The sequence below is a fragment of the Eleutherodactylus coqui genome, chromosome 1 (genome assembly GCF_035609145.1).
Source record: "Eleutherodactylus coqui strain aEleCoq1 chromosome 1, aEleCoq1.hap1, whole genome shotgun sequence".
NCBI lineage: Eukaryota > Metazoa > Chordata > Amphibia > Anura > Eleutherodactylidae > Eleutherodactylus > Eleutherodactylus coqui.
In genome coordinates, this window is record NC_089837.1 from 340,976,930 (window position 1) to 340,992,291 (window position 15,362).

Here is a 15,362-nt window from a genome sequence, read left to right on the forward strand (position 1 = left end):
TTGCTTCATAAAAGTCGGAAGACGGAGGATCTCTTCTCCAGAGTGTTGAGCGTAGCAAAAGATATGGTGTGTGTCCATGTCGGTTTCCGGTTGAGGAGGTTCGTTGCTGTTATCCAGAGTCGAGTGACTGTGTCTGAAGGTTAGGTGTGGTCTATTTTGCTGGGGCACGGGATGTTGCTGCATAGGAGACAGTGGGAAAACCAGCTAAAAAGCAGCATGTGCATGCAGCACATTCCAAAGGACTGTGATGTCAGGATAGGTCTCGGTGGCTCCCAGTGTGAGATCGGTCTGTCTGAGGAGGTGAGACCCATTAGAGAATGTATAGAGTGGGGAGAGGAACCCTGTGTACCCTGTCCCATCTGTGTTCCATTATGAACTTTCAGTACTGTTTGTTGAAGCTGAGAGCCTGAAAGCAGTCTATGAGCCTCTATGCCCTAGAGTAATGAAGCCATTCAGAGCTTGCAATGGGTGAGGAGGGGGTTCCTGCATCCTCTCTATAAGTGACTGCTTGCCTGGGGTGTCCTGAGCTCCAGCACCAGGATTTTATTAGGGTCCATTTACATGCAGCACAGCGGTGCTCCATCAGGGTCCACGGACCCTTGGCACACTCCGACAGCAGCCAATGATTGGCACGGCAGCGCCATATTTAAATTTAACACGTTGTCCTCATAGTCGGGACGGAGCTTCTTTGGTGAGTAGCGCAGCGGTGCCTGGTCATATCCCGCAGCACCAGACCTAGGGCTCGGAGGCCTGGAAGGGAAAGCATCCAGTGAGCAGTGCAGCACTTTTGAGTGGTCACTTGCCCCATGTCAGGGCTAGGGATGTGAGAGACTAGCGAGTGGCCTGGCGGCACCATGTGTGGATCCGTCACCGGTGATGGAGTGAGCAAGGGGGAGTGCAAGTACCTCTGTATGTCTCTATCTGCTGCAGCAGGTGTCTGTTTCTTGCGCCTTTTTCCCTAGAGTACTGTCTCCACTAGACGAGTAGCCGCGGCAGGAGCTCGTGAAAGGAGATTCCTCACAGGACCATATCAAAAGCACACCCGCTCTTTAAAAATGCAAAAGATCAGAGGGGAAAATTGAAATCTGAATACCTATGTCAGTGGGATAAAACCAGCATGTGATATTTAGGCTTAAATCTATGTAATAAGATATCTGAAATATTTGGGGAAAAGTGTGGGTGGTAGAAAAGGTGGCACAATTACATATGAATTTAGGCGAATTGGGAATTCCAAACCTACTGGACTTCAGGGGCATAGCTAAAGGCTCATGGGCCCAGGTGCAAAAGTTTATCTTGAGGCCCCTACAACTTCTCTTAATCCTTTAACACAAAGGTGTAACTTGAAGCTCTTGGACCCCCATGCAAAACTTGTAACAGGGCCACCAACTATAATGTTTTTTTTCATAGTACTGGCCTTCCTATATGGAAGAGAGAGGCCTTATGGGCCCCCTAAGGCTCCTGGGCCCAGGTGCAACCACATTCCCTGCATACCCTATAGTTACGCCAGTGACTGGCTTATTATAAAGCTACTATTTGGGAGCTTATTAGGAATTAGTGACAGGAAGATACTTCATTGCATTGACTCAATCTGGAGACCTCTATCCTAAAATATTGTTGGAGATTAAAGCATCTTTTACTCATTGAAAAATTAAATCTTTGTCTACCTCTGAAGATACCTTATATAGATCTAATTAATTAAGGGAGAAAGGGAGTGAGACGCTTAAATAGAACCTGTCACCGCCACTTCACCTTTAAAACTAAAGGCCCATTAAGACACAACGATTATCGTTTAAAAATCTGTCTTTTGAGCGATAATCGTTGTGTCTAACTGCACCGACATCGTGCACTTTTCGTTAAGCTATTGCTCATCGTGGTGTTTCAGCATGCTGAAAGACAACGATGAGCCTTATCAGGAATTTATAGCGGGATACAGCTGATACTATTGTTTCAGCAGTACCTCGCTCCCTGAACACAGGAAGCATTTGAAGAACATAGCTGTCCAGCTGCGCTCTTCATACCCCACTCGGAGCGCTCAGTTGTATAACAGCCGGGAGCTCCGAGCAGAGAACAGCTGAATGCAGAAGACAAGCGGGGCCACCCTGTTTGTCTTCTGCATCCTCCGCTCGGAGCTATCGGCTGTATAACAGCCGGGCGTTACAAGCGGGGAACAGCTGGGTGCAGAAAACAAGCGGCCCCGCTTGTCTTCTGCATTCCCCGCTCGGAGCGGAAGGTGATCGGTCAACGTTTGAGCAATCACCTTGCACTGTAAATGGACACAACGATTATTGCTTAAAAGACATCTTCTGAGCAATAATCGTTGTGTTGAAATGGGCCTTAACTTTACTAGGCAACAGCAGATGAATAATCAGTCACTTCTACTGCCCTCTCTTTTCCTAATTAGCCCATTTACCTCCACAATTCAGTTCAAAGTGATCTTGTGCTGTATGCAAATCAGTGAAGAAAAATCATCTGACCAAGAAGAGTTACACTAATTCATGATCTGAGCTAACCATGTGCCCTTTTGTCTAGGTAGCTCATAACATCCCCTGTTACACAGGAATTCTTGTTTCATTTATGAGCTGTTAAGCTAAATAACTTTGGAACCTAATTCTAAAGATATATGGTAAATAGGCTCATTAGGAAAAAAAGGCCAACAGAAATGGTTGATTTTTCATCGCCCGTTGGCCAGTGAAGTTAGTTTTAGGGGCGAGTCAACAGGTTCCTTTTAAGATCAAAGTTTAATTTTGTGATTTTAAAATGAGTTACTTCTACCATTTATTCACGAAGTAGGGAGATTATGTGTGGAAAGTAAGAGAAATAAACTCTTTGTAAGATCTGTGTCAAGATGACAATTTTGCCCAGTAAAAATGAAAAAGGTGGAGCACATCAATGAGGTTTTTATGGTGAGCTACAACAAATGTGTGTACTTTAGATGATTAGGTGGGAAGTAAATGGTTCCAATATTTGAAGATGGTATAAGGTGCTGCCAACCAAGAGAAGATTACATGTTGGGGACACCATAAAAGTATTAGAGAAGAGCTTGTAGAGCAAAAACTGGGATAGAGCCAAAACTTTTAGGTGAATAAAATAACAGATGGGTAGCCTAGTTGTGCACCCCTAGCATATCTATGCAAAAAGACACCTGCCTAGAAATTCATCATCACTGTTTTTTTCAAGTAAAAGGTTGCACTCTATGCCAGTTTTTGCTGCTCAAGCCATTATCTCATAAGATGACAAACTGCTTGGTTGACATGCACTAGTGGAAATACCATGTCCAGAAAGGAGATTATTTTAATATTTCAATTGAGGAGTGCAATTAATATTTCCAACATCAAACTGCAAAAAACATATTTACTCAATGTACTAGGAGTACCTCTGTGCAGTTCTGAAAAGAGAATAAGGGTCGTTTATAATTTAAGGAGATCTTAAGCAGGGACGAGTTCGAAAGAAATTTATATAGTAGAATGGCAGAAGGAACTTCAGGAAGAATTTTCTTTGGAGGATTGGAAACAAGCTATAAAATATACTTCTCAGAGCACTAAATGTATCAAGCGAATTCATAGGCCGCCTGCACACGAGTGTTCCGGATTCCGCTAGCGGATTTTCACGAGCGTATGGTACCTAAATGTGCTTGCGGATAGATGCGGATGCGTGAAAAATCACGCGCGGATATACGCGGATGTGTTGCGGAAAAAAACGCGCACAAAAACCAGCAGACACCCCTTATTGTAAACCCAACCCCTAGAGAACTGCCCATTCCTTCGAAAACAGCTTAAAAACCAACACCCAGACTCCGTTTTGTCCCTCTTGCTTGTGCGAGCACCGTTAAATTATTCTGGCAACATGCTTTCACCCGGTGAGCAGATGTCTTTGTGGGCATGGTTGATCCATGTAACTTTTTTCAGGCGCTTCTCCAGCGTGACTTTATTTCAGTCACTGCAAAAAAATTCACAAGAGGAATTCATTACAACAGATTTTGCGTTCTTACATCCTGCATTGGCAAGAAATACTACCTATATCCCTCTACACATTGCAGGTGTCTGCTGAACAAGGCTATTAACCCAATAAATGCCGCTTCAGTGGCACCAGTGGAAAATACAACTGTTCCCGCAAAAAACAAACAGGGAGGGCTTAGTAACTTGGGTGCATCCTGGCGGCTGATGCACCCATCTTCCTGCACAAGACGGCCGCAATGCAGGATGGACGTCTTTCCACAGAGCTGGAGGAAAGAACACAAGTCCGGCAATGGAGCCGGTCATGTGCTCTATTCTGCCAGCGTTGCGGAGAGTCGCCCGTCCAGCAGTGTGACCGTTTTGGTATCGCTGCATCCGTAAAAGTCTGATCTATCAAAGTAATGTATGATTTACCCAGCACGGTGAATGTGGTCAAAAAAAATAAAGAAACTACGCCCGAAATGCACTTTTTCGGTCACCCTATTTCCGAGAAAAAATGTAATAAAAGGCGATCAAAAAGTCAACTGTATGCGAAAATGGTACCAACAGAAACGTCAGGACATACCGCACAAAATGAGCCCTCACACAACTATGTCGCCAAAGAAATAAAAAAGTTATTGCACGCAGAAAATGGAAACAGAAAATAATTTTAAAAAATTAAATATCTTAAAAAAAAAAATACAAGTACTACAGCAAAAAAAATACTATATAAGTGTGGTATCGTAGTAATCGTACTGACCCATAGAACAAAAATATCAGGTCGTTTTTGTTGCACTTTGCGCGCTGCAGAAACAGGACGCACCGAAAGATGGTGGAATGTCTTTTTTTTTCTCTCCGATTACAATTTTTTAAAGGTTTTTCAGTAAATTATATGGTACAATAAATAGTGCCATTGAAAAATACAACTCGTCCCGCAAAAAAACAAGCCCTTATACAGCGACGTCGATGGATAAATAAAGGAACTACGATTTTTTTAGGGAGTAGGGGGAAAAAAAGGAAAAAAGCAAAAAAGCTCCGTCACTAAGGGGTTAAAAGTGGGGATGGAAAAAAGCACAATAAAAACAAAAGTAAAACTGCTTGGCCACTAAGGGGTTAAAATGAAAAAAAAAGGACATTTGACGCAATAGCGAATAATACTCACGCAAGTTCTTCTTTTCCGCTTCTATTGCGTTCGTCCAGGCATCCCCATAAACCTGAGCCGAGAGTTGAAGCCAGGATTGTTCCTTTCGATTCTTGTTTAAGTACTCTGGGCAGTTACTGTCCCATATGCTAGGGAAGTCCTGCATCATTGCGACAAGTTTGCCCATGTCGATCATTATTCGTTACGCCTGGTGGCTGCAGGCTGGTGGCTTGTGGCAGGCTGGTAGCTTGTGGCTGCTGTCTGGTGCATGAGGTGACTGGAAGGACAGTGCTGCTGCTGAAATTTGCCTGTGAAGCTCTGTGCTGTGTGTTGGGACGCCTCCTACCATGCCTACTTCCTGTAGTCATAGCAACCAGTGACTCCATCCGCAGCTGCACTGCGGATGTACTGCGTGAAAAAACGCACCCATTCACTTGTATTGGAGGCTTCACGCGCAGAATCCGACCCAAATTAGAACAGGTCGCAGATTTTTTCACGCGCGTGAAAAAACGCGATACAAATCCGTCCATCTGGGGACAACTGCGGATCCTCATAGGAGTATATTGGCTGCAGTCTGGGGCAGATAATGTGCCTAAAATAACGCGCTGGAAATTCCGTTCGTGTGCAGGCACCCATACTGTTAAAAAGATTTATATGCAGTTATATTTGTATCGAAAAAAAGACTAAATTTGCTAAGTCTAATTTAGATTGTTGGTGTGGATGTGGTATGTTTGGGGGCTTAATGCACAGGTAGTTCAGCTATGGCAGCCTGAAAGTTTTGGTCAAAGATCTCTATTTAAGTGGGTGCCAGAAAGGCAGTTATCTTTATTAGCAGGACTAGCGTTTCTTTATTTAAACATGGAAAAGGTTCAATGCAAGAATAGATGAATCTGCAGTATAGTATTAGATGCGGCACACAACCGAATAGTTTTTTTTTACGAGAAGCTCAACATCATTCCAACTACTGTAGATCTGATACATATGGCCAACTGATATCTACAATATGAATAAGTCTTAGGGACAGTAGATGATTGGAAAAAATGCATTCTTTAAGGTATGGCAAAATGACAATCAGCTCTATAAGGTTCCAAAACAGCAAAGCCTTTTCTTTTTTCTGTTCTTTCCTGTCTTTTTGTTTTGGTTTCTTAGATTTTTTTATTGTTAATGTGTTGTATATATTTCTATGAAATATGTTTATAAGTGCGGGGGGCGTGGCCAAGCAGGGGGGCGTGGCCAAGCAGCCGAGCTGACCGGCCGTATGTGAGAGGAGCTCCCGCTCTGATCGACCAAAACTAATCCTGTGCCCATCCTGAGGACCCCCAGCCCCGGTACAACATCTCCGGTGGAGAGGGGGAGGAGGACAGACCCCGGAGAAGCGACGCCAGAGGGAAAGCGCAACGGCAGCGGCGCCGACGAAAGACCTGTGAGGGGGAGGGAGCCGCCATTCTGTGCCACGAGGTACCCACCAGCCAGCCGACAAGCCCCAAATCCGGTGCCGGACACGTCAAGAAGAAGGGTGGGAGAGACCCAGACCGCCGGCAACACCGCAGGGCATCGTAGAGCCTGTGCGGCACCCACAGCGGGGGCGCCCCGGCGGCGGAGGCGCGGAGCCGCGGCCACCGCCGCCATCTTGCGGAGAAGATAACCGGCCGGCGAACAACCGCCGGGGCCCGGCGCGCATCACCCCGCGCTTAGCAACAAGACGCCTGGTGAGGCGCCCGTGGTAGCGGCGACTGAGGTGACACCAGCGGCGGACCCGCGGCGCTGCGGCTGACACAGCCGCCGGTCGGGGAACGGAGCCAGCAGACCCAGAGGAGACAAACGGAGCGGAGGGGGCCCGCAGAGATCCTCATACCAGAGGAGAAAGGTAACGCTGGAAACAGCAATCGGGGAAAGGGCCGCAGCTATTGTGCCCCACATAATCCTGAGCCCGGGGACAGAACCCCCCCCCCCTCCTCCCACCATACCCAGAGAAGGGACCATAGAGGCAAGCACAGCACACCCCCTGAAAGAGGGAAAGGGTGACACAGGCCCTGCAGAGGACCCCCCCCCCCCCCGCAAGTGGAGGCAAACAATCACCACTAAAGCAGCGCAACAGCACCTAGCAGAAACAAGGCAGCAGAGTACACCACCAGGTACCCCTGAGAGAGCAGCATGGGGCCTACCAGGCAAAACGCAACAGCGGATAAACTGAAAGCATTTGCTAGAAGCGAAACCCGCAGGGACCCAGGCTCCGATTCTACATCATCGGCCCCGGGGGGCTCATCACCTCAGATAAAAAATGCCAGCCCAGGCCCAGCGGAAGGGACAGTTCAAACCCTACAACAACTGTCCGAGCAGCTGCTGGCGGCAATCCAAACATCCACGACTACCCTCACCAGTAAACTTGATGAAGTAAAAATGGATGTAAGCCTCCTTAGACAAGACCTCCAAAACCTGAGGGAAAGAGTCACCAACACGGAAGACAGAATATCCACGCTTGATGATACCGTCTCCCCAATGTCAGCTACAATAAGAGACCTAACACAAAAAGCTGAATATTGGAGACAAAAAGCGGACGACCTTGAAAACCGTTCACGACGCAATAATCTGCGTATAGTCGGCCTGCCAGAACGAACCGAAGGGCAGAGACCCGAAGAATTCCTAGAGAAATGGATCCGTGAACGTCTTCCTAATGCTGACTTGTCACAAATCTTCGTTATTGAGCGAGCCCACCGAGTGCCGATGAGGCCGCCCATACCTGGAGCCCCTCCCAGACCCAACTCCCAAGAATACTCAACTCCCGGGACAGAGATAATATCCTACAAGCTGCTAGAAAAGGAGGACCCCTACGCCACGACAACGCCACAGTATCCATCTTCCCGGATTTTTCGGCAGACCTCCAAAAGCAGAGAGCGTCATTCTTCAGCGTTAAAAGACAACTTCGAGAGCTGCAGCTCCCGTACTCCATGATGTACCCGGCGCGACTGCGAGTGACCGACGGAGAACGTACCCGCTTCTTCACCTCACCATCCGAAGCAGAAGAATGGTTAACCGCCAGACGACGTCCAGAAAGACTGTAATGTATATAAAAATTAACCACTTCTTATTTCCCCTCTAGGTGACGGAACTCCTACACGATATATAAGGTGTCACTAAAACTGCCTAAGGATATGGTAAATTACTAAACCAAAGATGAGGCGCCCCCTTCGGGCCGCCCTCAGCACAATACCCCTCCCCCCCCTTACCCCCACCCTACCCCTCCTTCCCCCCTTTCCCCCTCCTTCCCCCCCACCTCCTCCTCCCCCCTCTCCTCAAAAGGGAGCCCACCTAATTAATATACAACGAGATTTGGTCGGCTCGCACTACTGCTTTAATAAACTAACAGAACCGCGAGTATAGCAAATACTGAAGCTATGCTAAGCTGGTTACCCCGAGTAAAAAGTTAGCCACGAATGCTGATATAGAGAAAAGTATTCAGTGACTAAAACCCGTTAGACCACAAGTTGCAGAAGTTACAAGTTGGTATTACACTACCGCAATGTTTTTAAGTTGTATGCATCGGATGCTCAATGTTAATGTCTGTTATGCGAATGTACTGAAATGCGATTGTATAATGAGTAACAAAAATGTGACAAGGCGTGACGGGGGGTTTCCTGAGGGAAAGAATGCCATAAAAAACTTTATCCGGACCCAATTAAACTACCTCCGCCAATGGCTGAGATAACCTTTGTGTCCTGGAACGTTAGAGGTATGGGATCCCCCAGGAAGCGAACTACAATTAACTCGCTAATACGCTCCTGGCGACCGCATATATTGTGCCTGCAGGAGACCCACCTCACGCCTGAAACTTCTAAATGTCTGTCGAAGCCATGGGTCCAGTGGTCGGCACATTCATACCATACACCATACTCCAGGGGGGTGTCCCTACTGATAGAAAGATCACTTAGATGGGAGGTGGAACAACTGAGGAAGGACCCGGAGGGCAGGTTTGTTTTCGTAAGAGCCAAAATAAATAATGATTTGTATGTACTCTTATGCTACTACAACCCACCATCAACCTCAACAGCCCTGCTAGCAGAAGGCATACAATTTGCCTCATTTTCGCCAGACGCAACAACCATCTGCTTGGGAGACATGAATATGGTCATGGACCCGCTCCTGGATAGGTTCGGGGGTGGTGCTCGGGGGTCGGGGGACACGGGCCCGACTCGACTGGCCTCTATGATCTCGGTAGCGGGATGGTTGGATATGTGGCGAACATTCCACCCATACCAGCGGGAGTTCTCCTGCCATGCAGCCCACAACCATGCGCTGAGTCGAATAGACTATATATTTGGATCTCCCTCACTATTCCCAAAAGTTGAATCCATAGAACATCTCCCAAGAGCAGTGTCAGACCACTCACCAATACGCATGACTATAAAAAACCCAAGCTTCTCTGTCATTAAGAAACAACGAATACACCCGTTTTGGCTGTCGCTACTCGGCCCAAACGACCGAATAGTAGACCAAATTAAAATTTATTACGAAGCACATGAAGCGAGCCCTGATAGGATGTTGGTTTGGGAAGCCTTCAAACCATACCTCAGAGGATGCTTCAAATCCTCAATCTCCTTCATTAAAAAAACCACAGCAAAGGAAGGGGAACAATTAGCGGAACAATGCCAGCGGCTGGAAAAGGAATTCATATCCGATCCCTCAAATGAAAAAAAAGACAAATGGTTACAAGCGGGCAGAGAGTACCTGTTACATTTAAAGGAGAAGGCCCAAAGAAAATTATTCTTCACCCGCCAGACCTTCTTTGAATTGGGTAATCAGTCCAGTAAATTATTAGCATACATGGCCCGACAAGAAAATACCTCCCCGGCCATACTTAGGATTAAATCAGCAGAGGGCACAATAATCACAGACCCCAAAGGTATATTAAGCAGATTCCAACAATTCTACTCCGACCTATACCAATCCCAAACTAACTACACCCCAACAGAGCTAGAGACCTACCTAGCCAGTATAACCTTTCCAGTAATACAAGACACACATAAATCCCTGTTAGATGACCCTATTGCAGTGGAGGAGATAGAGAAAGCAATGGAGGACATGGCAAAAAACAAGACCCCGGGCACAGATGGCATACCAATAGAAGTTTACCTACAATACAGGGAGGAAATAACACCACAACTACTTACGCTATATGAAGACATACTGGGAAAAGAACATCTCCCAGACTCGATGCTCGAGGCCAATATAGTCCTCATATTAAAACCTGATAAGAACCCAGAGGAGTGTGGGTCATATAGGCCCATCTCCCTCTTAAATACGGACTATAAAATCCTTACCAAGGTATTGGCCTCCAGGCTGAACCAAGTGATCAAAGATATCATACACCCAGACCAATGCGGGTTCATCCCGGGAATGTCCACGTCAGACAATATCAGAAGGACACAGGTGATTACGCAGGTGGGGGGGAGGTGGAGGGCAAATTGGGCCCTGGCCTCATTGGACGCAGCCAAGGCATTCGATTCAGTGGAATGGCCATACCTGATAGAGGTTTTGCGGAAATTCGGATTTGGAGACCCGTTTATTAAATGGGTCTCTATCCTATACAGTGCCCCGGTGGCAAAGATAATGGCGAATGGCCTGGTCTCCACCTCCTTCCCACTTCACAGGGGGACCCGACAGGGTTGCCCGCTTTCCCCTCTTTTATTTGCAATTGCCATAGAACCCCTGGCTCTTAAGATTCGACAGCACATATCATACAAGGGAATCCAGATTGGACCTAGAGAGGATAAGATAGGATTATATGCGGATGATATAATACTCTATATGTCAGAACCCAAACACACCCTACCACTGGCCATATCTCAAATAGATGAATTCGGGAACTACTCAGGCCTACGTATTAACTGGCAGAAATCTACCCTTATGCCGCTGAGGGGAGAGGAGTGGAGGACGGGAGAAGTATATCATAATCTGCAAATTGTTCCCGCATTTAAATACCTAGGGATTTATATCACCAGAGACCACACCCAAAGCTTTGATCTAAACATTGCACCCCTAATGACGACCCTGCAACTAAAACTAAAAGCTTGGAGCCCTCTACCACTATCTGTAGCAGGTAGAATAAACCTTATCAAAATGATAATACTCCCCAAGTACCTATACCGGTTAGAGCACGCAGAAACGACTATAACACAAAAATTCTTCAAAAAAACTAACTCATTAATAACCTCGTTTATTTGGGGAAAATCCAGAGCCAAACTCCGTATGGAAACCCTACAAAAACCTAAAGAACTAGCAGGAATGGCATTACCGGACTTTAAAATGTATTACCTAGCGGGGCAAGTCAGATACATACGCCACTGGTTGTCGGGCTCTCCTCTCCCGAACTCCGAGCACCACCTGATGTATTTCCTCGCGGAGGCATCGCTTTGGATCCTCCTGGAGGCACCAGGACTGTTGACAAAACAAATGCTGCCCATTCACAGACTCGCAACAAATGTCTGGAAGGCATGCAGGCAACTGACTGGGCAGGAAGACACCCCCCTGGAGACCCCTTTATGGAACAACAGAGCGCTGCCGCACTTACTGAGCCTACCAGGTAGACAATTCTGGACAAATTTAGGAATCACCACACTGAAACACTTATACATCGACGGAATACTAGCCTCCTTTGAGCAACTGCAACAATTATACCAGGTACCTAGGACGGGATTCTTTAGATACCTACAACTTAGACACGCATTGACAGCTCAATTCCCGGAGCCCAGGAGACCCTTTTCAGCATACCCGGTAATAGGAATACTGCGCACACAAGGCCCTAGAGGCCTAATTTCGGCACTATACACTCACCTGCTGCACTCCAGGACCCCCGGCACACAGATGACGGTGATGGAAAGATGGAAAGAACTTATCCCAACACTGACTAATGAAGACTGGGAGACCGCGATGGCTATATACACCGGGGTCTCACCAGCTGCGAATAACAAATTAACCCAATTATATATCCTGCACCAATGCTACTTAACACCGAGTAGACTCCATAAAATGAATAGATCAATTACCAGTCAGTGCCATCGCTGTCACGCACCAAACGCAAATTTCAACCATCTAATATGGAACTGCCCGATGGTGCACACGTACTGGGAAGAGGTCACGGAGTTTCTAACCGAACTGATGGGAATACCAGTACCACTGGATCCAGCTATGTGCCTGCAGGGGGTCATGGACGAGGAGCAGTGGCAGCACTATAATAAAATATTTCTTACTAAAGTACTATTCTATGCCCGTAAAGTTATAGCCCCCCGACAATTACAAAATGGCAGAGCATTATTAATACTATCCTACCATACGAAAAAATAGTCTACAAAAACAGAAAATATCCTGAAAAATTTGACAAAGTTTGGGGGATCTGGTGTGGGTCAACAAATACAAACTTCACACAGGAAATGTTTCAAAATTTATTAAGACGAACTGCACCCAGGCTAGACATGTAAAACAAGCAATATTGTTGTTAATACTATAAATGTATGTGTTAATATATATCTAATGAGCACAGAAGAAATGTAACGTATTTGAGTACTGAATACCAATGCCAAAGAGCTTTCTGATGTATACACAGTTAATGTAAATGTTATTGTATGTGATGCATACTGTTTAATAAAACGAGTTTAAAAAAATATGTTTATAAGTGCAAAATACATTTAAAATTAAAAAAATTTAAAATTTCACACAATGAACCAAAAGACTACAATGATGATGGAGTTCACTAAAATGCTAGTACAGCAATATTTTATTGATTTCCCATTGCTTATATAGAGAAATTTTGATAATCCACCACAAAACAGAAGCTAATGTTGATAATTTTACTAGAGTTTTGAGACCCAATCTGTTTTGCTTTATTTTGTAGTAATATTTTTCATTTATACTGCAGCAAAAGGTGACATTTTCTGCCTTTTCATTTTTGTATTTCATGGCAGAATATATTGCCAGCATGAAGACACAGAAACAAGCCGCCGCATGTTTTTAATGATTACATCCATTAATCAGTCCACAAAGTTCAGATAATCATTGGGCGGTAAAGACAGATAATTTACACAGTTTCTCACACAGCAGATCTGTTTCTATGATCAGCCTAGCTGAAGAGATAAAGAAAAACAATGACAGAAAAACAAATCCCACGCGCTTCTAGGGACCTTTACATGGGATGGAATTAATCCGCATGGACATTTCCGCTTCCCAATCGTATCGCTATGGGGCTTGAATTCTGAGTTCGTTGGAATCCGTGCGCCTTTACTTCAAAACCGCAAGATTAAAATTCTGCTGTGAAGTTAACATCTTGCATAGTTGTTATTGCAAATTTCTAAACGTACATGAAATATAATTCTGCAATTAAAGGCTGTGGAATAAAATGCAAGAGATTCCACAAGCCGTTCTGCAGAACACATTCCACAGTTAAAAACGCAACAACTCTGTATCTGCGGACAATTCCATCCCCATCCCGTATGAAAGGTCCCATAGGAAGAGCACAGACATGATAGGGGGAACTGTGGGAGTTGGAAAGAGACACACATGGAACTAGTTTACAGCAGGCAATGTATTTTTCAGTTGATGTTTTTACCGTTATCATTGGGTATAACTGACTGGTTTTTCAAATTCTGAAACTCAAAGTTCCTTGAATGACTTTAAGCCCAGACACCCTGAGACTAAAGATTTACAACTATTTCTATGCAGATATCCAATTTTCAATCTCTCACTTGATGAAATTACTTGGGCAAAATTTCATATGCTTTCTAAAATTAATCAATTTATTCTTGTTAGATCTCTTTTCTTCATCTTCACATCTACAGATTGTCTCACTGATGACATTTAAATACTGTGCTCTACTGCTGTACAGGTCAGGAAATCAGAAATTCCTTTCACATATTTCTTTCCCTTAAAGTTCTGTTAATCTAATTATGTAATAGTAAAACTTTACATCTTTATATATATTTTTAGAAGATACAAATATAAAATAAACACGCTACAAAAAATGATTTTGTAAAATCTCCACTTAACTCCAACTCTCGGTTTACGATACATCAACTGGCCTAAATTTCTGCACTCCTGTCAAATGTCTTACGGGGTTTTTACCTAGGTCAAAATATTTGGCAGCGATGTACATAATCAGGTTTTGCTGGTCAGAATTAACACTCATTTATAAAATATTTATGCTGTTCCTAAACCTTCTTATTTCACAGTTCATTAACAGGAACATTAAGAATGGAGGAAAACTATTAATAAAAATGTGAAAAAGTATATCTCCATTTACAAGGCCAGACACTCTGTCCATAATTGACTGAACAACAATTTAGCAAGACGATCTGCACTTTTTTGCTCCCATGTACATAGAGCAATCACTGTCAGCATGGTAGTCCATTTCCATAAAATGTAAATAACTGCATTATTGCCATTATGAGGAATGAATGTTCATACCATTGCTCCTTCAGCCCACTATTGCCCTGTGTAAACGGGACTAATCATATATTGCTTTATTATATAAGGTAATTTCAGAAACCCTCACCTGCACCACGCCTGCTGATGTCACTATCATAGCCTTCAATAAATTCACCCGGACAGCTTTCACTTGCACTTCCAGCACCTCCTCGATCACTGCCAAGACTGGTCAGACTACCTGATAAGCCACTAGAGAGAACTCCACCAAAATGTTTCTTGTGATTATCAACTGAAGTTAAAGGGAGTTCAGCACTTGAAACTAACAAGAAAAAAAAATATTATGTAGACATAATGTGTATGTACATATACACACACATATATACATTTATACATAAACATTAACCCCCCTCCCGCTCCAGGATGTAAGGGTATGTCATGGAGCGTCGGGGTATGTATGAAAAGAGGTCGCGGGGCGACCTCTCTTCATACAGCGCGGGCTTTAGCTGTTTATTACAGCTGACACCCGTGGGCAATAGCCACGATTGGCTATTCGTGGCTATTAACCCTTTAAATGCCGCTGTCAATTCTGACAGCGGCATTTAAATCCCCCGAACTATGTTAGGGAGTCCCGTACGCCCCCCCGCGGTAGGATCTGGGGAGCCGTGCAGGTGTCATGGCAGCCGGGGGCCTTCTGAAAGGCCCCAGGGCTGCCGTAGCAGACTGCCTATCAAGCCATCCCCGTGGGGTGGCTTGATAGACTGCCTGTCAAATGGCAGTATGACGTAATGCTATAGCATTACGTCATACTGCAGGAGCGATCAAAGCATCGCTGGTTGTAGTCCCCCAGGGGGAGTTTAAAGTACAGTTTTTTTTAA

At 45.0% G+C, this 15,362-nt stretch overlaps 1 protein-coding gene across 2 annotated transcripts in view; it reads right to left on the reverse strand.

Annotated features, from left to right (window-relative positions):
* RPH3AL (rabphilin 3A like (without C2 domains)) overlaps window positions 1-15,362 on the reverse strand; it is a 321,117-nt gene that overhangs the window by 24,589 nt on the left and 281,166 nt on the right. For both annotated transcript variants that reach the window (XM_066575908.1, XM_066575900.1), the window contains exon 8: window positions 14,615-14,806. In XM_066575908.1, the coding sequence (XP_066432005.1) occupies window positions 14,615-14,806 (192 nt within the window). The remainder of the gene's footprint in view (window positions 1-14,614; window positions 14,807-15,362) is intronic.